General features: G+C 36.6%; 1 protein-coding gene across 7 annotated transcripts in view; it reads left to right on the top strand.

The window, feature by feature from the left end:
* Positions 1-38: 38 nt before the first annotated feature.
* Positions 39-20,489, top strand: part of ORC5 (origin recognition complex subunit 5) — a 75,700-nt gene continuing 55,249 nt past the window's right edge. For 4 of the 7 annotated variants that reach the window (XR_012650030.1, XR_012650031.1, XR_012650032.1 and 1 more), the window contains exons 1-9: positions 39-93; positions 3,045-3,228; positions 4,822-4,914; positions 8,349-8,546; positions 12,151-12,225; positions 14,828-14,939; positions 15,287-15,417; positions 18,081-18,129; positions 18,698-18,788. Coding sequence is in view for 4 of the 7 variants with exons in the window: in XM_075024803.1 (XP_074880904.1) it covers positions 3,118-3,228; positions 4,822-4,914; positions 8,349-8,546; positions 12,151-12,225; positions 14,828-14,939; positions 15,287-15,417; positions 18,081-18,129; positions 18,698-18,788 (860 nt within the window). In the remaining 3 variants the exon portion in view is untranslated. Of the gene's footprint in view, positions 94-217; positions 804-3,044; positions 3,229-3,434; positions 3,573-4,821; positions 4,915-8,348; positions 8,547-12,150; positions 12,226-14,827; positions 14,940-15,286; positions 15,418-18,080; positions 18,130-18,697; positions 18,789-20,489 lie in introns of those variants that run through there. The other 3 variants (XM_075024805.1, XM_075024804.1, XM_075024806.1) reach the window with 3 other exon arrangements.

Raw genomic sequence — 20,489 nt, 5'->3', positions numbered from 1 at the left:
CTGTGTCCGGGGAAGGCGGGGGCTGGCTGGTGGTGTGCGCATGCGCAGAAGGCGGCGGCGGGAGCTGGCGCCCGGGCGGTGTGGGAAGCCGGGGTGAGTCGCCAGGTGGAGCGGAGCGGGGTGGCGGGGCTCCTTCGGTCCGGCCCGGCCCGGTCCGGGTAGGGGGGCGGCCGGCCGGTTTCTGGCGCTTGGGCGTGGGGAGAGGAGGGGAGTGAGGTGAAGGGGAGTGAGGTGAAGGGGCAAACCTGCTCCTCTGCGTGCCGGTTGGGAACGGTGGGGTGAGGGCGCCGGGGGCCTGGCCTGCCGGTGTCAGAGCTGCCCCCCGGTGTCAGAGCTGCCCCCCGGTGTCAGAGCTGCCCCCCGGTGTCAGAGCTGCCCCCCGGGCCGAGCCCCGGCCTCAGCCTCACGGGCGCGTGGCGGAAGGAGCCCTGAGCCCGGGCTTCGCGGAGCGGGGCCGCGCTGTGCGGGCCGGGGTCCGTCACTTCCTCCCCTCAGCCAGGGCACGGCTGTGCCGCGGCGTCCTGGCGGGGCGAGGGTGCTTGTAGGGCCTGAGGGAAAGCAGAACCGCGCGAGTCTCTTGAGTTCTGTCAACTTCCATTCTGAAGCGTAGAAAGACATGCCAAGTGCAGGTATTTTAGGACCAATGAACTGAGGGAAGTGCTCCTAAATCATCCAATCCAGCCATGGAATCTAACTTCTTGTGCTTTTGGTATCCTTACCTGCACTCAGCTAGAAAGTAGGTGCTTTTTGTCCTTCCTGATCTGGCTGGAGCGACATGTACAACCTCCGTACAACCTTCCCCGGTAAGGAATATCCTAAATTCAGCCTTTGGCTCATGCTGGTCCTTGTGTCAGCATTGCCATTTAATCTAAATGAATTGTTTTGTGAACAAGTTGCTCTAAACATCCTTTCTCTTGTGAACTTTAGGATGGGATCCTGTTGAAGGTTAAGACACCTACATATAGTCAGTAGAGATGTAGGTTTTCATCCAGTGACTTAAATGTGTGTAGTGTAAGCTGACATGTGCTAGGGTGTTTGAGAAGCAGATAGGGCTGGCAGATACGATGTGATCAACAGGCGATTCGTGCTTTTCTGGAGTGCCGCTGGGCATCAGGGTGGAGAAGCTGAAGTACCTTACGGCTTCAGATATGTTTAGGACACTGAGTCAAGCCCTGTTCCCATGTAGCCAATGGAGCAATAGAGCTGTCTTTTTTTCCTTAAAGCCACACAAACTTTTCAGCCTTTTTTAAAACTCTTTCCCTCCTTGTTTGTCCTCTGTTTTGGAGGCTACTGTCTAAATTTTTTTCTTTTCATCCTTCATAGTTACTCCTAGCTCGTTTTTCAAGAGCAACCTTAATCAAGCTATTCAATTTTTTTGTATCTCCATGCCATTTTGAATAGATATCTGAATAGATACAGTGGACAGGTAGGCAGACTGTTATAATGGGCCAAGGCTATTTGTATGGTTATCTATATGGGAAATTATTTGCCTGATACATACAATTTGGTTTTTTGATAGCTGCATTACTTTGATTTCTGATACTTATTATGTGATTGACTTGTTTATTTTTCAGGTTGCTTCAGACTTAGAATTTCTTGGTATCTAACTGTAGTCCTGGTTAGGTGTGATATGATTACTTACAAGTACGTGTAATTTGAAGTGCTGAATTTCATTATACTGGCATTACTTCCGTTGTCAGGGTTATCCATTTTTCCTCACTAATTCCACTTGTTTTTCTGTTGATGATTCTACAGTCCTAATTTTACTTCAGGAAACACTGAAGGCAAAGTGTAAAAATAATAGGAAAAAATCTTTCCTCAAATGTATTTATGGAAATACTTAATAGAGATTGGTACCAAAATGAACTCTATTAAGTATTTCCATAAATACGCTTGTATTTATGAACCTCCTTGTAGCCCAACAGCTCCCCTGTCAGTGCAACCCAATACTGCTTTTTTTCTTCAGAACAGTTTGTTTTCCATTTCCCATGCTATTTCTGATTTCCTTCTGCTAAACTAATCTTTTCTCATGTGGCATTGTACTTATGCCCAGCGTAACATATTTGGCTGTAAATACTTCTATTTAAATGTGTTTGGAGTACTTTGTTTATTATCTTTGTCTTGATAACTTACAGACATATCTATTTGCTGATGAGATATCTTTTATTGTACTACCTGAATTTCCAAACTTTCTTTTTGGGTGTCAAGTTATGTTACATTTCACAAAGTCAGAATCCAGCTCTTGAGGTTACTTAAGTTCTCTCTCTGCATGTTGTCCTTAGCACTACAGACAAATGTACCATCTTTCCAGCAGTTTTAGAAGCTGCAGACAAAGTGGTATCATTGATTGAGGTGTTTTTCCTTATGCTGTCACTAAAATCCAGCCTTTCCAGTGTTTGGACAATCAAGACCCTCAGTCTTCTTTGACTGGTCCTTGTCTAAAAGGTAGACTGTAACTAATATTACAGCTTTATCTAACTGGTTTGGGCTCCTACTATTTTTGAGGAGTCTTTACCATCAGCTGGGTTTTCTTCACGTGCCTCTGCTCCTTTTAAGGTGGGGTAAGTGTTCCTGTTGACAGCTGAAGAGCTATTATTTTGTCATCTTCATCTTTCCCTATGCCCTACCTTTTCTCTGTTACTTGTAAATCCAGGCTTATTGGTTGTCCAGGTAGGTGATCATCTGTGACTAATCTATTTTCCTCATTGTATTCCTTTGCTACTTTTAAATGTATATAAAATCAGAACTAAGTATATATTTCTCCAGTTAACTAAACTATGACAATCCTTTGTTATGTTGATTTGCTCATACCCTGTATGCCTTGCCCTTTTTATTTGATTTTTTTTGGATTCTGTCTGGTGTGAAAATGTCTGTACAATGCCTTACATAGTACAGTTTGATTTTGATGAAGTCTCTTAGGTCTATCATAATTATACCGTTATGCTGAGCTAGAATGTCTGTTTAGCTTTTTTTGTCAACTCCTGTTCATTTTCCTCCTTTACGTATGTGACAACAAATGATAATTAAAACATTTTATTTTCCAGATCACTTTATTTCTTGTCTTTGCGCCTCAAATGGGATGTGCATGTTTAGGTAACTAACTACAGGAACATCAAAATGCCTAACCTTGAACATCCAGCTTACCCAGCAGCTACACTGCTTCATTTGGAAAGTTTGGTGCCTTGTCGAGAATCCCAAGTGTCCATGTTGCTGTCAATATTTGGAGAGGTAGTGCTTTTTATATTTTACGTTTGAATAGAGCAAAGATGTTCTGCTGTGTCAGAGGGGAGAGTAGAAATTTAAGGGCGTTTTTGTGATGTCATTATGAACATACTTTGGTTGTGTCTTTGTTGTTTGGTGGTAGGTTTTTGTTGTTGTTGTTGTTGTTGGGGTTTTTTTGTTACCTGTCTTTAACATTAGCTTTTGGCTGATAGATTTTAGCAAGTTTGAAGGTTGAAAGCTGTTTTGCAGCTGGAAGGACCCAAACAAGCTTAGAGCTATTTGTGCCTTGCTGTCTCTGAAGCCTGGTTTCTCCATGACTCTCTTCCATCTTTGCCAGTTAGTATCAGGAAGTAAGTCTGTCGTCTTCCCTGGTCTAAAGTTCTGGGGTATTTTTTTTTTTTCAGTGGCAGTGTAGAAGTTCTGTTTGGTTTTAACCTGTTAATCTGATACCTGCATGCCTGAATTCCAAGTACGTGAAATTGGTCTGATTCTTAGTTCTGTTGCTGGCCATGAGATTTGGAAATCACTGGCTTGTTAATTGATTCTGTTACTGCTTGGCAAAGCTGTGGTAAAAAGTAATGGAGGTTTTTATCTGCAAACCTAAAAGCAGTTGATATATCCATTTACATTCAATTAACAAAATGGAAATTAGTATCTGTTTCTGGTTCTGCATTTAATTATAGATAATAATAATTACATCAAATTAGAGCATTTAAGTTTTATGTATTTATTACAAGCATAGTGGCAACAAGTCATCTTAAAAAAATAGATACTTAAAATCTTGTTAAATATGCAGGTTGGAGTATCTGCATATCTTGCACAAGAGTGCCTTCATCTTGGATTAATTGAATATAATTGTTTTTCATAAAAAGTGTTTGTCAAATTTATTTTTGTATTCATTTTTTAAGTCAGTGTACAAGATTCTTAGAAATGAGAAAACCAAAAATAAATACCTGTTCAGAATGAAATAAAAAGAACAAGTTAATTATTCTCACTACATCTTAAAAAAAGTAATCCATGTAATATACAGTGTCAGTACCATTAAATAAGTAAAGGTATTCTATCAAATACTGCTTTGTGAGAGAAGAGCGAGCTCCTTTACCATCTCCTCCACCAAACCATGTAATTCTTTTCTGTTTGGTGCTAATGGAAGGAAAAACAGTTTGTAGTGTTTGTAGAAGTTAGGACAATGTAAAGCTTGCAATTTGTGCTTGCCAAGATTTTGTTACAGGTAGTTAACTGATTTGAATTAAAAGCCCACAGTTTTTCTCTCTTGGTGTGTGGTTTTTTGCTTGTTTTGGCTTAGGGTTTTTTTTTTGTTTTTCCCATGAAAAATGTAGCCTCATGTTATAGCAGTTTCACTGGTAGCTCTATGTGATACTTGATTCTTGGGACTTACCCTCCCAGCATTTCAGTGAAGGTGAAACATAAAACTCGATGACATTGATTCCATAATAAGTGGTGTATTTTATATTTAATGCCTCAATTTAAAAGATAACTTTTCTTTTGGAGGGAAACTTCATTGGTAAATCATTTATCTGTTGAATGAAAAAGAAGAATTGAAACAGCAACAACTTTTTTTTCCTTCCTTCCACCCAGCGTCAGCAGTTTACTTTTCCATCCATCTTTATCTATGGACATACATCTAGTGGAAAGACCTATGTCATGCAAACTCTTCTAAACACTTTAGAGGTAAGAATGTTCACAATGGATATTGAATTTAGAATTTATCTGTAACGGATGATCCTCAGACTAGCTTCTACTTTGTCAAAATGTTGTGTTTCCTCAGCCACTTCTGCCTTTTAGACTCTTCTTCTGCAGTTACAGTGTGATGAACGCACCACTCTTCTCACTAGTGCACTTAGGATAAAATGAAGTCATACATAATGAGATATAATATAAAACATAATAACTTTTCTAAGAAAGTTTAAAAGAGAAAAGGGAGCCAAATTTTGTTCAGCTCTCTAAAAGGGACTTAACCTGAAATAGCTCCAGTGACAAGTAAGTGCTCTTATGATGACTCCAGTTCATTTACACTATAGCTTTTCTGAATCTTCTTGTTGTTCTCCTTTAAATTAATTTTACATGTATATAAAGAATGAAAAGAGTTTGCAGTCATAGAATTTTGTTTTATTTGTTTTGTATTAACAAACTCATTTTAATTATATTCAGTTGGATGTGTGTGATCTATTTAAATCAGCCTAAGAGCTTAAACTTAGCAAAATTGTTAAAAACATTCAAAGCAAACATAAAAGCTACATGTATGCTGGCAAAAAAAAAAAAAAAAGTGCGTCTGAAATGGTGAAAATCACTGGCTGAATACCAGGCAACTGCCATTCTTTCTGATGCCAATAGTTGTTTTTGCAGTCTTGAGATGAATTCATTGCAGCAAATTTGGTTAGTTCCAATCAGCCCTCTTGAAGAAGCAGGAAATCTGTCTTTCGCTTTGAAAAAGAAACAATGCAGGAGTTCTAAAATGTTGGAGCAATGTTGCATAGGAACAATTGATTTAATTCCTGAACACTAAATGATTATTCTTTTGCTTAATGAATCAGCTCTAAATGGGAAAAAGTGTATTGATAGCCCTTTTTAGTATTATATTTTCAGAACCTGTTTCAAAATACGGATTTTGTGCACTTTAATTTATTCTACATCCTCCAAACACAGCTTGATATGCATCATAAGTTAAAAACCCCAAGAAAGAGGATGCCATTCACAGTTTCTAATGTAATAAAATTAATTCTTCAGGTGTGTTTGTGTTTACTAAGCTTGGCATTGCCAGGTCTTTTACTCGTGGGATGGATCTTATTCTCCCATGCCAGTACTGTTGCTGTTTCCTCCTGTATGAGCATCACTTTCACAAATGTTAGGACTGTATGTTATTTTTCAGCTTTGCCATCTAACATAAACTTCCTTTGGATTCCTGCTCTTAGAAAACAGCGTAGGAGTAAGAAGTAGGTCAAGGAGGACTGATAAGACAGATGTTGTTGGAATGAGTGAAGTGGAAACTACTGAGAATTCATTGTACAGTTTTGAATTTGGAGCCTTACATTCCTAGGAAGCTGGGACTACAAACTCGCCTTCCCCTCAACTGTTAAGGAAAAAAACCCACTTTAATGCTGTCCACTGGGAGATGACTTATATCCTTGAATACTGGAGTTGCTATATGTTACTAAACTGGAGTAGGAACTTTGTCAGGAATGGACTTACTTCAATTGCAATGACTGCAGGCAGAGAAACCTACTCTTTAAGCATCATGTGAGAATCTGAACTACATAGAAGTAGCGGGTCATTGTGGCTGGATGCATGTTTCTTACAAAAAAAGTTATCTTGAGGAATGATATAGAGAGGTATGGCCTTAAGTTCATTTCAGTCCCTCTCTGGTCAGTGCTGGTAGAAGACTTTTAAGTACTAGGTCCTTGCCACTTTTGTGACCCTTCTTTTTCTGTTAGAAAATGTGTATATTCATGCTAGTTTTATTCCTTGTTCTAATTTTTCCCCAAACAGGTTTTAAAGTCCTCCTAAGTTGAAGGGTGTCATCACAGAAATTTCCATCTAAACTTGTTGGTGCCTGGTTTTTTGTCAGTCATGTACTTCACACCAGTGACAGGTGCCTGCTTTATGCCTAAACCATAGATTTCCACTTGTGTGTTCTCATAGCCCTGATACTTTAGGTTTGTCCAGAGTGCACTTATCACATATGGAATGGTTTTTATGCAGAACACAGTGATCTTGTCCTGTTCATTAAAAATTCTGCAGAGGGAGAAAGGTGGAAGACAGTGGTCATGATCCTCTTTCATGCAGTAGCCTTTAGTGCAATGCTCCTAACAGTGTGCCACCCACTTGTGACATATACAAAGATGTGGCCAGACCCTGGAAAGGAATAAGATTTAAGCAGCAACTCTTTCTACAGAACTTCCTGTTGCAAAGTATAAGTGTCTCTTACATAATGTGGTGTTGTGAATCACATCTGAGGCACCCAGCTTTCCTTCTGCTATGGAGGTGCAGCATTTTGAATAGGTGCTTTTGGAGATGTAGTCCCTTTCTTTTAGTAGTGTTCAAAATCATAAGAAAGCTTTTTATTACACAGTTTGAGTGGATTGCTAGCATATACCCACGCTTTCCCACATCTGCTGAATCATATGCCGTATATTGTATTTTAAGTAGAAAGACTGGAATGGAGTACTCTGTTTTTTGGGGTTTTTTTTCGTTATCTACGCGCGCACACACACACATATTCCTGTATCCGAAGTTTAATTTTGCAAGTAATGCATATGTATCCCAATGACTAATGTTTTCCAGAGGTTTTAATGTTCAGTGTAAAAAAGAGCATATGCCTTACCAGAGAGTATGGAGCTATGCAAATAATCTATTTCTTAAAAACAGACTTGGTAGAAAATTACCTTTTTTGCCTTATGTAGGTTTGAATACTGGTACTATTTTGTAGTCTATAGTCTTCTATTTATAGACAAATGACCATAACTTCTCAATATTACTAAATTGGTATTTAAAAGTACATTTTATAGATTGTCATAAAATGTATCTCATACTCTGCTTTTTTCACATGGTCTTTGCTCTGAAAAATCCGGTTTTCTAAAAATGTTCTGCACAAGCAGGCTGGTTACACGTGCCTGATATAGAAGCTTACACTTTATCATTTGTATGCATTGAATGCCAAAAACATTCAGAGTATTTTGGGGAGTGTGCTTCTAGATTACTTTCTTTGTAATGTAAGTTTGAGAAGTTCATGTTATCCAGACACTGTAATTTGTAATGGACTACTTTATGATACCGTAATGTGTTACAATTCTCTAGCTTTTCTTTGATTTAAATGCTATTTAGTTTTCATTTTGTGTATTGTTCACACATTTTAAACATAGAAGGTACACTGTATGTTTTGTATGAGGCTTCATCAGATCTCTCTTCACTTTGTGGTATATAATATTTTGACTAAGTACATAAGTAATCATTCTTTTTTGGCAAGGTTTTTTTGGTTTATGCTCTATATTCTGTTGGCAGGGTGTGGTTTCGTTCATTGTCTCATCTGGAAGAGAAAACTGATTTTGGAGTATTTAAATTGAAAAAGCCAAATAGAGTTGTATCTTTTTTTTTTTTATTCTCTTCAGCTTCCTCATGTGTTCGTGAACTGTGTGGAATACTTTACTTCACGACTTCTTTTAGAAGAAATTCTCATCCAATTGCAAAGCTGTTGTTCTGAGGCAGAACAGACTTCTCATGTGCCTTGTGATACTTTCAATGACTTTGTTCGTCTGTTTAAACAAGCTGTTGTGAGTCGAGAGCTTCAAGATCAAACACTATACATTGTAAGTCATTTAGTTTTAGTGTTGCAGTTTCGGTTTGGTTGAGAGGGTGTGGGTGATTGTTATCAATAATTTGTATGTAAAATGCGTGCATTATAGATCGGTTTTCACAAAATTTCCCTGTGGACCTAATTCAGAATCTGTTGATACTGTTTAGATTATTTCTGTTGGTTTACTGGCTTTAGATGAGGTTCTGTATTTTTCATGGTTTTAGAACTCTTTATACACAAAAACTGTATAGCATAGCTAATAATGAACATAAATTATACTGCATAGTTAAATTAGGTATGTAATAATATTACAAAAATCTTTAAATATAGAGAGCCTGTATTTGTTCTATAATTAGTAAGTCATGCTTATCTGTTTCCTTGTGAAGATAGCTTCACAAATGAGAAAGCAAAGGTGGGAAGCAGGACAGAAGTGATTTATGGAGCACGCAAATGACAAGAATTGGTTGGCTAGAATAGTTTCAAGTTAGAAGTTGTATTAAGGAACTAAAATGCATTATTTCCTCTGTAAAAGTGCTGTTGTGATCTTGCATCTTTAACTACACTTGTGGCCCTCGGAGACCAGAACTGTAGTTTTAAAATTCAGGTGGAAAAAAGAGAGTGCAATGAAAAATTTGATGATATGCTCAAGTGGAATAAACAGGCAGACCACAGGAAAAATAATCAGAATTTAGTTCACAGGAATGATTGAATCAGTGTAGTACTAGAATGCTAGGTTTTGCTGTGTTTTTTGGTTTTGTTTTTTTTTTTTCCTGTGATAATCTTAACTACATAAAGGAGTAAAAATTTGCAGACATTTGTAACAGCATTTATTGTGCTAAGATGAACATAGAAACAAATTTCAGGCATACAAGAGGTCTGAAGAAAGGATATAGACTCCTCAAAACTACTTTTTTTTTCTAGCTCTCTCTTGGTTGAACAAAATCTATTATCTTAAAAATATGAACGTCATAGTATTAGTGATGTGTAACTAATACATTGTGGACCTGCAAAGGACATGGGCTGAAATTTCAGCCCAGCAGTAGGAATTAAGGGTTTTTAAAAGAGGTCAAATTGATTATTTAAGAAAACATGAAAGTGGTTCAAGATTGAAAGCTTAATGACCCTGGGTAATCGCTCTGCGTGTTTCTCACAGCAATCAACAGGCATACTGCATTGGTTTTTTTGCAGTCAAACAAGAAATTCATAATTACACTGAACATTCTTCATTCTGTTTCACAGGTTATAGTTAAATAAATTTTATTTCTGTTTAAAAATACTTAACCACTGAGTTAAATAACTTCATACTATGTTTAGTGGAAACAGTACTAACTCATAGTTTCCTACAGCTCATGAGGTTAATAAATTTGACATACTTAAAAATTGAATGAAGAAAAAATGTATCAGTACTTACAATAGATAAGAAGTTATATGTTGATAATGCATTTTAATCTACCATCACAAAGGTGGTGTTGACATCCTTCAACAATTCCATAAGAACAAAATTTAGCACTAAAATAATCTTTAGGGAATTTCAGAAAATACTTTTTATAATAAAATTTTACTTTCAGATTAATATTTGAATTAAAAAACTGTTCTTCATCAGTAAAGAATGCTTCATGTGTTGTATGAAAATTAGTATCACTCAGAAAGTTAGAAAGTTCTTGAACAATGGTTATAGAAAGCAAACCATTAAATACTTAAAAAGGTTCAATTATATCATGTAAATAGTTGCTGAATCAGAAGAATTAACTATTAAATCAGTATTACAGTTCTGTTCTGCATGGGAACAGACAGGAATGGGGGAAATCAATTCATGTATATTAACCTCTGTCATGTGAATGTATTGTAGAGTGGTTTAATTTGAGACTGATGGAAGACCAGCATGCTGGTAACATAAACTGTCAGTGCTAATTTATTCTATTTCATTTCGGTAGTAAATAATGTAATATTTCAGCCCAATTAAGTCAGAGCAAATTAAGATAAATGTTTACTTTCAAGCAAAGAATTCTAAATGTTTATCTTAAGCCAAGCATGGGTGCTGAATGCTTGTGATTACTTGTGAAAAATGAATTTTTTCATTCTAACTACCTGAAATATTGGAACTGATATAACTTGTAGTCATTCATACATTTACAATATTTAGCACTTTACAGAAGTATCAAGCTCCTGTTTTTAATGTAAGTCGGCAGACAGTTCTAAAATGTATAGTTTTTTTAAAAAAGCCGAAGGGTGATAAATCTATATTAAAACTAAAGAATAAGGTGTGGATTTATAGGCCTGTGGGTAGGCTGTTTCTGTGAACCACTTGACTCAACTAAAAATTAAGATCTACTTAGGTCAAGACCTTAAAGCTTTGTGTTTGGTAGATGCATGTCACTGGGTCCAATAATCAGAATTTTATTAGTAAAAATATGTAGCCTCTATTGGTCAGTAATGTAAAGCAGTCTTCATCCCTGAAGTAGTTTATTATATGAACCAAATGCAGATGTCAATATAAAATCATATGTTGTATAGTAGTTTTAAATAAATTCCCAAGAAGTGTGAGCTATTATTGCAGAGATACTGTTCTTTCAGGGTTTTTTTCTGCACGGTGTTATTTTGAAATACTGTTTTCATAAAATGTTTCTTGGTTGTCCACATAAAATTCTTCTGCTTACTGCAGGCAAGAGAAAAGATATGTCTTAAATGTTTTGGTGTGGGGAGGGAATGTAAAGGGATAGAAAATACAATTTTCCAGGGACCTATAGTTTCTCTTTCACGAGCAGTAATTCAAAGGAAGTAATGAACTTCAGAATTTAGATTTATATTGCAAGTAGTAAATAAAACACAATATAAATATGTTTCTATGACCTTTTTTCATTCCTGTCAAGATAGTAAGTGTACTGGGAATATGAATTCTTTTGCCAAAGGATAGCCACGTGTGTTTTCATGCTCCTATTTTTTTTTTCTCTAGGCTCCAAAATATGTTAGTTGTTTAGATAAAGTGTTTCCTGTTTAAGCTGTATATATGCTACATATTTGTTAGTGCCATGTCAAGTTTACATGCAATACAGTAAATCCTGCAAATTTCTAGGGTACAAACTATGGCAGGAAAAATTTCTCTCAAAGTTCGGTTCTGTGAATTCTGGATGGTAGCTGACTTTTTGAAAATATCAGCTCTTATTTCTGAAAAATAATTTCATAGTGGGAAAAGATATCTCTCTTACAGTAAGCATGATGATATAGTGCTGCAGTATTACACATAATTTTATAATGTAAGAATTCTGGACAAAAATTGAGGTTTCAGTGGTTGTTAATGATGTCATGGCTTTGTTGGTGTTGCTTTTGACTGGTATACGTAATGTTTTAATTCTGACTGCCATAAGGCATGAGAATGTTGCTTGTCTGGGGATTGTATCGTCTTTTAGATGGCATAGCTGCTCGGGCTTCCTGGAAGCACACCTCAAGCAATAATCTCTCCAATGTTGCTTGTTTAAGGGGTCTTGATACTTAAATGGTTTCTGCTGTCTAAGAGCCATTGGTGAAATGAGTTTCCAGCAGCTAAGAATTAATTTTAAGTCCATGTGAGAATGGAAGGTGATGTTGTCTATATAATAAGGTCATTGTTTTATTAAAAGGTACTGGATAGAGCAGAGCAGCTGAGGGAAATGGAAGCAAACATCCTGCCAGCATTTCTTAGGCTTCAAGAGTTGGTAAGTGTCTGGAAAAATATTAATGTATGTTTTCTGCATAGCGGAAGTGACTGAATGTGGTATCTGTCTGTCCATCTAGGCTCACGGATCAACATAAGTGATTCTTTAGATGAGAAAAGTTGCAGGATTAATCTCTACCTCCCTCCTCCAATCAACTGGCAGTGGTCAAAACTAGAAACCAAACCAGAATTTAAAGATCAGCAGGTTTTTCTTACACCCTTTTTTTTTTTTTTAAAAAATTCTGTTCAATAGCATCTTGTTTTACAGTATCTAATCTGTTGTAGATTCTTTTGAGGGTGGTATCAGATACATAGCTGTCTTTTCTAGAACATTTTTGTTTTTACGAAGAATGTAAAATTTTTCTACTCTGTTTAAAGTTTTGTAATAATTGCAGAAAAAAAAAGCAGACTATAATCTATAAGGGGAAGCTTCAACATAGCTCCTATTGGTTTGGTACAAATAAATAAAACCCCTTTTAGAATTTGTCAGATGTTTGTGTGGGAATCCAAAGTCTGCTTCTGAGTCAGCTGCTGATACAGAGAGCTCAACCAGATTGAGTGAATTCAGCATCGGAAGCGTGAATTTGCAACTCGGGAAACGTTTGTCTTCCTCAAGTTTCTCCCATGTGAAACTTCACAACATTGCATGGTGGCTGTCTTGAGGATGGTCAGTAGACCACCAGCTATTTAATTGTGGCTGGAGCTGCACAGCTCAGCAGCTGTGAATGTGCTTTGTAATGGCAGAGAGTTTTTACACTTCTGCTGGAATTGTGCCACAGTATGTTTCTGACTGGAGTAAACCACTGTATCTTTCCCTCTCTCACTTCTGAAGTATCAAAGCTTATGCCTTGGCATAAGGAAAAATGGTGCATTCTCTGAAAAGAAACTGAAGACAAAACCAGAAGATGGTGGTACTTTGAAACGTCTGAACATCTAAATAGCTGAAATTATACTTGTTCTCTCAAGACTTTTGTGTGGTACTCTTAATCTTCTGGTGATGTTGATTTCTGTATTTACTGAATGAAGACTGATTCACAGCTGTGTTCTTAATCCTGGCAGCTGGTGCATTTTCTGCCTTTTTGTTTGTTCTGCCCATGTTCTGGATTTTCCTGTCCCTGAAGCAGAAACAACCTGTCTGACAGAGAAAGGAGGAAAACTTAGGGCTATGATTGCTGTTCAGGGACCAAAAAAATAGGCTAAGACTTATATATGCTAGAGAAACACCCTCAAATTCCAAAGTAGCCTCAAAATAAGTTTGTCAGCTTTCCTGAATGCTGAGATTCCAGTTGCTTAAATTCTGGATTCTGGACTGAGGCTTTGTAAAATTGTTGTGCAGCTGATGTTGCAGAGGAATGTTTTAGGAGCAAATCTACTGCATTACTTCCTTTCCTGGAGTGAAAGGAGACAAGAAACTTCATCAGTGGTGAAAGATTTCATGGGAGTGGGTTATCATTGGCAAAGAATGGGTCATAGGATGCTTGATTTCTGTGAGGATTATGGTGGGAAGTACTTAAGTTTTTCATATTGAAAGGTCTGTCAGGAACTGAACTGAAAATACCATAGTACTTTTCTCAGGTAAAATACTAGGAAATCTGGGAGAGGATGACAATTGAAAGAAATCTACAGAAAGATGTTCTGTCATTAAAAGAAAGAAAAACTTCCATAAAAATAGAGAAAGAAGAAACAGTAAAGTGGGTGCCACTGCCAAGAAGTGGGAAGAGTAAGTAGAAGAAGATTCTCCCTGAATTTCAGGGAAGGGGAATAGCATTTAAACTTTTCTTTTGGGTCATTCACTGCTCATATTAAGCATTGTTAATTCAATCAGGTTACTTCCTTTTATTTTCTTGAGGTGCCTCCATAGTTTTGAAATGTCTTTCTTGAAGAACCACATTTAAAAGCATCTTTTGTTGTGCAGAATTTTTAGTACGGTTCCAGAAACCTTTCAAAAAGGAAGTAAGGAATTTTTTTTTTTATATGAAGTGTTTTGTTATCTATTGACCAAAGCATCAAACTCAAGGCAAGTATATTGTCAATATAACTTGGTTAAAAAGAGTATGTTACTATGTACGGCCATTGTTGGTAACTAGTAAAACAGTTGGTAGAGTACACAGTTAATACTATGTTTTTGTTTTGGGATGTTTTTTGTCTGTTTTTAAAGACCAGCTTACCTTTGAAATAAAGTACTAGATAGCTTGGTTTCAGAAAGCATTGAGCTTTCTTTCACTTTTTAACTCTTCCTGTTTGTTCTCAAAGTTTGGGTTTAATTACCAAAGTAAAATGCTGTCTTAATTTTGGGGGTAAGAGGTAGAATCTACTTGGTATTGTACCAGAGCTCTATCACTGCACAAAGCTTACATGTCAGTGAAATGGCAAGGGATGCAGAGAAATTGTATGTAATTATGAAAATCTGCAAATGTATGAGCTTCTTGATTAGGCCAGCTGAAGCTTTATTACTATGCTAGTAATTTGTATTAAACTGGAAATTTGATGATTTTTGTGGAAGAGAAAAGTCACAATAATAATTTTTCTCATTGATACTGTAACATGCAGTGTTTTTTTTCTCTTTGCCTGCCTGTCACTTTTTTTATTTCTTCTCTGTGTAGACCGACAGAAATGTGACAGTTGTCCTGCTCAGTGAAATAGTATGGGAACTGTTCCGTCCAAATATTGGATGCTTTGAGCCATTCACCTTGTATTTTCCTGATTACAGCATAGGTAAACTAATTCTTTAATCTGCTTTTCAGGGATACTTTGTCAAACAACATCCCAATGCTTTTTCCGTGTTTGTCAGTATGCCTTTTGCAGAATATAGAATAGCTACTGGAATGTAAAAGTGTATATTCACACAACCTCTAAGAGACTTTTATTTTTCCACTTGCCAGAACATCTCAAAGTAACATTTTGGTTCCATTATATTTGCTGATTCTTTTTATCAGTGTAGTTTTTGGTGGATTTGGGGTTTTTTTTTAGTGATGATTATAGTTTGTTTTTCCACTTAACTTGTAAAATGTCGTCAGTTTAAGTTAGCTTTAAATAAGCAAAACTTATTTTTGTTTAAACAGGACACCTGCAGAAGATCTTGTCTCAGAATCATCCCCCAGAATATTCTGCGGATTTCTATGCTGCATATATCAATATTCTGCTTGGTGTCTTCTACATGGTCTGTAGGGACCTGAAGGAACTTCAGCATCTGGTGAGATGAGCTCCTTTAGAGTTGTTGTTTTGTTTTGGGGTGTTTGCCAAATGAGCTCTGAAAGTCTGGATTTATTGTTGAATATGGACAAAGGGAAAATCATAGAATCATAGAATAGTTTGGGTTGGAAAGGACCTTTAAAGGTCATCTAGTCCAACTCCCCTGCAATGAGCAGGGACATCTTCAACTAGATCAGGTTGCTCAGAGCCCTGTCTAGCCTGACCTGAATGATTCCAGGGATGGGACATCTACCACCTCTCTGGGCAACCTGTTCCAGTGTTTCACCACCGGCATCGTAAAAAATTTCTTCCTTATATGTAGTCTATATCTACCCTCTTAAGAATGTGTTAGCTCAAAATGCAGTTTCCCTAAAAATCCATAACAAAGGTTGCAGTTGTTTTGGTGGCTGTAAAGGGTTTCCATTGCTATGTAATTTGCCAGTCAGAGGCAACAAAAGATGCACTAATGAGATGCCCATCTGCATGTGGTTCACCCAGCCCAGAACTTCTGTTGGGGTTTTTGAGCTCAAGCTGTTCCTCGATATCAGAGAGTGACTGAGAAGACTAGGCTACCTGTTTTACCTGTTGATATAAGGAGATGAATGTGATGAAACCTTTTATGCCTACTGATAAATATAGTAGAAGCAATTGCTGCAACTGCAGCAGTTTTTGAGGGACCAACTTCATTACAGACTTGGTTCATGATTTTTTGTTTGTTTGCAATTCAATCAGAGGAAGTAATAGTTATGATTTTACTCTTCCAAGCAATGATAGGCCCCGCTGTGCTTCTTTTCTCTTCAAGTTCTTTTTACATGTGGTTATGTGATTTTGCTCTTATTGCACCTTCTTGCTCACATGGACTCCTGTAATCCCTAAATAGCCTTCTGTTGTATTCGTTTCTTGGACAATGCAGCGGAATGCCAGACAGTTGCTTTCAACATTTGAAGGAATAACTTCGATTACATGGTTTCAGCATGTCCAACCTCAAGTTCCATTGTTTCCCATGTTTATTAAATGTAACTTGCCACCCAACATTCTTCATACTTCAACTTTATGGGAGATTCAACTTAAAATTGAAACATTTTCCTATATTATTTAGGAGTGTAAAATTTTCACTTGATTTGCTTCCTACAGAGGATTTTAAGGTAACCAAGCTGCTAAAAGCCAGATCTGTTGCACAATTTTACAGAAACATAGCATATTAATTTGACTCAAAGGCCTAGAGAAGCAAGGACTGACATAAATGTTTTCATTGTCTGTCTTTTGGAATTAAGAATAAAATAGATAAGTCAAAATTCCTGCAATGTAGTCATGCCTGAGGGAACAAAAATACATTGAAGATATTTGGAAAAAGGAGTTTTAACTATATATCAATTGAAGAATGTAACAGCAAACAAACTAACAGAAGGAAAATAAAAATGACTTGACAGTGACCTTTGCATAAGAAAAGCTGCATAGCAATAACAGTTATTAGCTCATCAGATTATTATTTAAATAACTATACTGTGTACAAGGAAATTTGATGAGTTTGAAGTGATCAGTGGTTACAGCCGGTGAACAAATCAGTGCTGGTGAGATGATCTGAATGTCCTGCCTGCATTTCCATCAGGAAAACAGCTAAACTTCAGCTGAACTTAATCTGTTAACTATACAGGTTTTATATTTAAATGAGATTGCTGAAATCTGGTGGAGACACAAAACTAGGGTCACGGTTCTTCTAGCCATGTACTGAGTGGCTCCGCTTATCAGAATAAATTCATTAGCTTTAGATGCACTGTTTGTGTGTGTGGGAAATACCAATATTATGAAAAGATTTATGTAATTGGACCCTAGATTCTTTTTGTGCTTGACAAGTCTCTTCTGTAGAAGGTAATGACAGACATATACAGCTGTCTGTAGGCTTCTGAACAACTCCATAGTGTCTAACACAGACTCTAAATATGTATGTTATTATGCACGATTATTAATAATACATTCTGGAATTATGTTAGATTTATATATGGAAGTTATTGCATTGAGTTCTGTATACTAGCACAGAGATTTAATAAGGTGCAGTAGAATAGAAGGAGAATGAAATGTGAGGATTGTTATTTTACAAAATTGTGTAACATTGATTTAAGCATTTTAGAAAAAAATCTAGATTACAACCTTGTCAAAAGTCTCTCAATCTTACCTTAGGCAAAAGGAGTTCTTTTGAATATGAAATGTGTTAGCAGGGCTTTTTTTTTTTTTTTTGTAATAATTTCTGCTTTTGTGTGTGTAAGTATGTGTGGCCTGCTTTTGAACATGCTGAACTGCTCCTGGAATGGAAAGTTTTATCTGAAAATGAAAGGATTAAAAAAAGTTCATGAAAACATTTTTATTGCATTTATAATGTTTAGTTACTATGTTATTTAAAAAAATATGCAACCCCTGAGTACAGTAAACAGGTTTTACAGACATCAGAACCAAGTAATGTGTAATAGATTACTTCTGTTTGTATTTTAATCTACAGAAATGTTGTGATGTTTTACAGTATAATGTTTGGAAGCAAGCAGCATAATTATTGACTGAAAAATAATTAATTGGTTTTGCAAAGTAATGAATTATGCTGCTTGTTACATTCTGTAGCTAGGTCAAATATATAGTACCTTTTTAATATGTTGTACTTCTTCCTTTCTGTAGGCAGTGCTCAATTTTTCTAAATACTGTGAACCAGTGGTCAGAGGAGAAGGTAAGTTTCTGTCTTTAATTTGAGCAGGTGTATGAGAGTGCAGGTGCCCCACCTCCCCTGTGGATTTTGTGGAGGACTTTGCTTTGATCCTCACTGTGTTTTGACCATTTCTCTGGTCACAACAGCGTTGCTTATTCCAGTTGCACCCAATAGGCAGCATTTGCAGCAGAAGCAGTAGATTACATCTGTTAGTGGTGTTTTATGGAAATGAAATGGAAATACCATGAAAACTTGCTTCCCCCTATAAATCTTTCTCCTAACTCAACCACCAGGACTTTTGCAAAGTAGTGAGATAAGTAATTTCTCTGTCAAGGAGAAGAGGAGAAAATGAGAGCAGTGGTTCTGCCAAACTGTCCTAGAGTATCTCAGAATAACCACAGAGAAACAGCCTTGTGTGGTAGCATGTGCTTGCAAATGGATGATGATGGTCCATTGTCCTAATACAGCATTTCAGAGGCAAGGTGTTAGATTTACTGTGTCATGCCTGTGACTGTTCAGGTGTCAGAGATAAGAGTTTTAGTGTTGTGTGAGTTAAATATTTAACAGAGTTGATTCTGGCTTGGTGCAGCAAATGAACGTGACACCCGCAAACTCTGGAAGAATATTGAACCTCATTTGAAGAAGGCAATGCAGACTGTTTATCTTCGGGAAATATCCAGGTAACTTGGAGGGTGAGGCCTTGTTTGTTTTGTTGATGTTGCTGTTTTTAACAAGCTTCCTCTCTAAATATTTACTCTCTCAATTAGGTTTCATGGCTAGTGTTTCTTTTTTGCTAGATGGAATCTTTTTTCTTTAACATGTGTTTCTTTCTTGCCGTATAATGTTAGAAATAGGGAGGAAATTTTTAAACAAAACTGTATTTGTAGCATATAAAATATTTAAGTAAAGCAGTGACAGCAGGTTGTGTTCTCTTTTTCACTGATGGTCATGCAGATAGATCCATTTTTTGTCATGTATGAAACTGCCAAGCATGGAAATCCGTCACCAGAATATACACAGGCACAGTTTAAAACACACTTGTGACATTGACTTGACAGATCCTCACTGCTCTGAGGATGCATGCACACATCAAAATTCTTATGAGATGTTACAGATCTTGAACATCTGTGTTCCTTAGCTTTGTTTAATAGAGCTAGGTTTGTACCCTTACTGTGCTTTCTGACCGCTTTTTTCTTGTCCAAGGGCAAAATTTTCCTTACATGGAATTACCATTTTTGACAGCATTAAAAGCTGGTGTCCTGCTAATGGGCTGAGTTTCTCTTGGTGTGGTTTTAGATTCCTTGTTTATTTCTCAAGTTGCCAGACTGCTAGAAAAAAGGTGGTGATGTTACTTTTAAATGGTAATAATTGGCTCAGTTTTAATGTCTTCCCCACTTTTAAGATGAGTGATTCTGATGTTATGCTACGTAAAGAGAGATAATGCAGTAGTGTTTGATTTCTTTGTCTTGATACAAACATAATGATTTCTTTCCTTTGAATGTCATTGAGGCCATAGAGTATTCTGGTAACTGAACCTGGGTGTGTAGTGGAAGTCGATGCTAAATATTATGGAAAAGTGATTGTTCCTTCAAAAAGAGAATTGATTTTACTCCATATGAGCCAGACTTCACTGTACAATGAGGCATTATTCTATTTGCCTTAAATATGTATTTATACTTAGTATTGATCTTCAGTGCACAGTCTACTCGAGTTCTTCCTGGCTTTTTATATCGTGTAATTGCCTACTCTAATTAGGGAGTAATATGAATTTATGATATAAAATAGTTTATGAATTTTTTCCAAATAACTGAATTTCCCTCTTTACAGTTTTCTTTGATTATAAATTTGAGCTTTACTGTTTTTTTTTATTATAAATTTCAGCTTTCTGCATAACAGTTCTAGGATTTACCTCTGTGTATCTGTAAATGCTTGAGGAATTAAAAGGACCATATCAGTTTTTCTGGCCACAGAACTGTAATTACTCTGGGCCTTTCTTCAAGTTGTAAGTTACAGCAATAGAGCTTTGATATCAGCTGTTGTGCTACCTGAACTGAGATGAAAATGAAACTTTTCTACCTGTAAAATAGACATTGGATAAAAACTTTGCTCATTGATAATTTGGTTGATCATTCATTATAATTTGGGTATTACATCGGCTCTCATTAAACTGTTTTCATAAGTTTTATGACTTATGGCTGTTCATAAAGATCTTTAAAAAACAAAACAAAAAAAGCACTGGTCCTTTAACAGACTTTTTTTTTTTCCTATCCCCTTGTGGTATACAAAATGATCTAAAATCATGACATTTCTAACAATGTCATTCCTTAAGGGAGGTTTTAAAGTGAAATTTTTTGCTGTTGTTTAGGAAAACACCGAACTAC

The sequence above is a fragment of the Buteo buteo genome, chromosome 4, assembly GCF_964188355.1.
Source record: "Buteo buteo chromosome 4, bButBut1.hap1.1, whole genome shotgun sequence".
NCBI classification, from domain to species: Eukaryota; Metazoa; Chordata; class Aves; order Accipitriformes; family Accipitridae; genus Buteo; species Buteo buteo.
The sequence above is the reverse complement of the archived record's forward strand: the minus strand, read 5'-3'. Positions and strand labels throughout refer to the sequence as shown.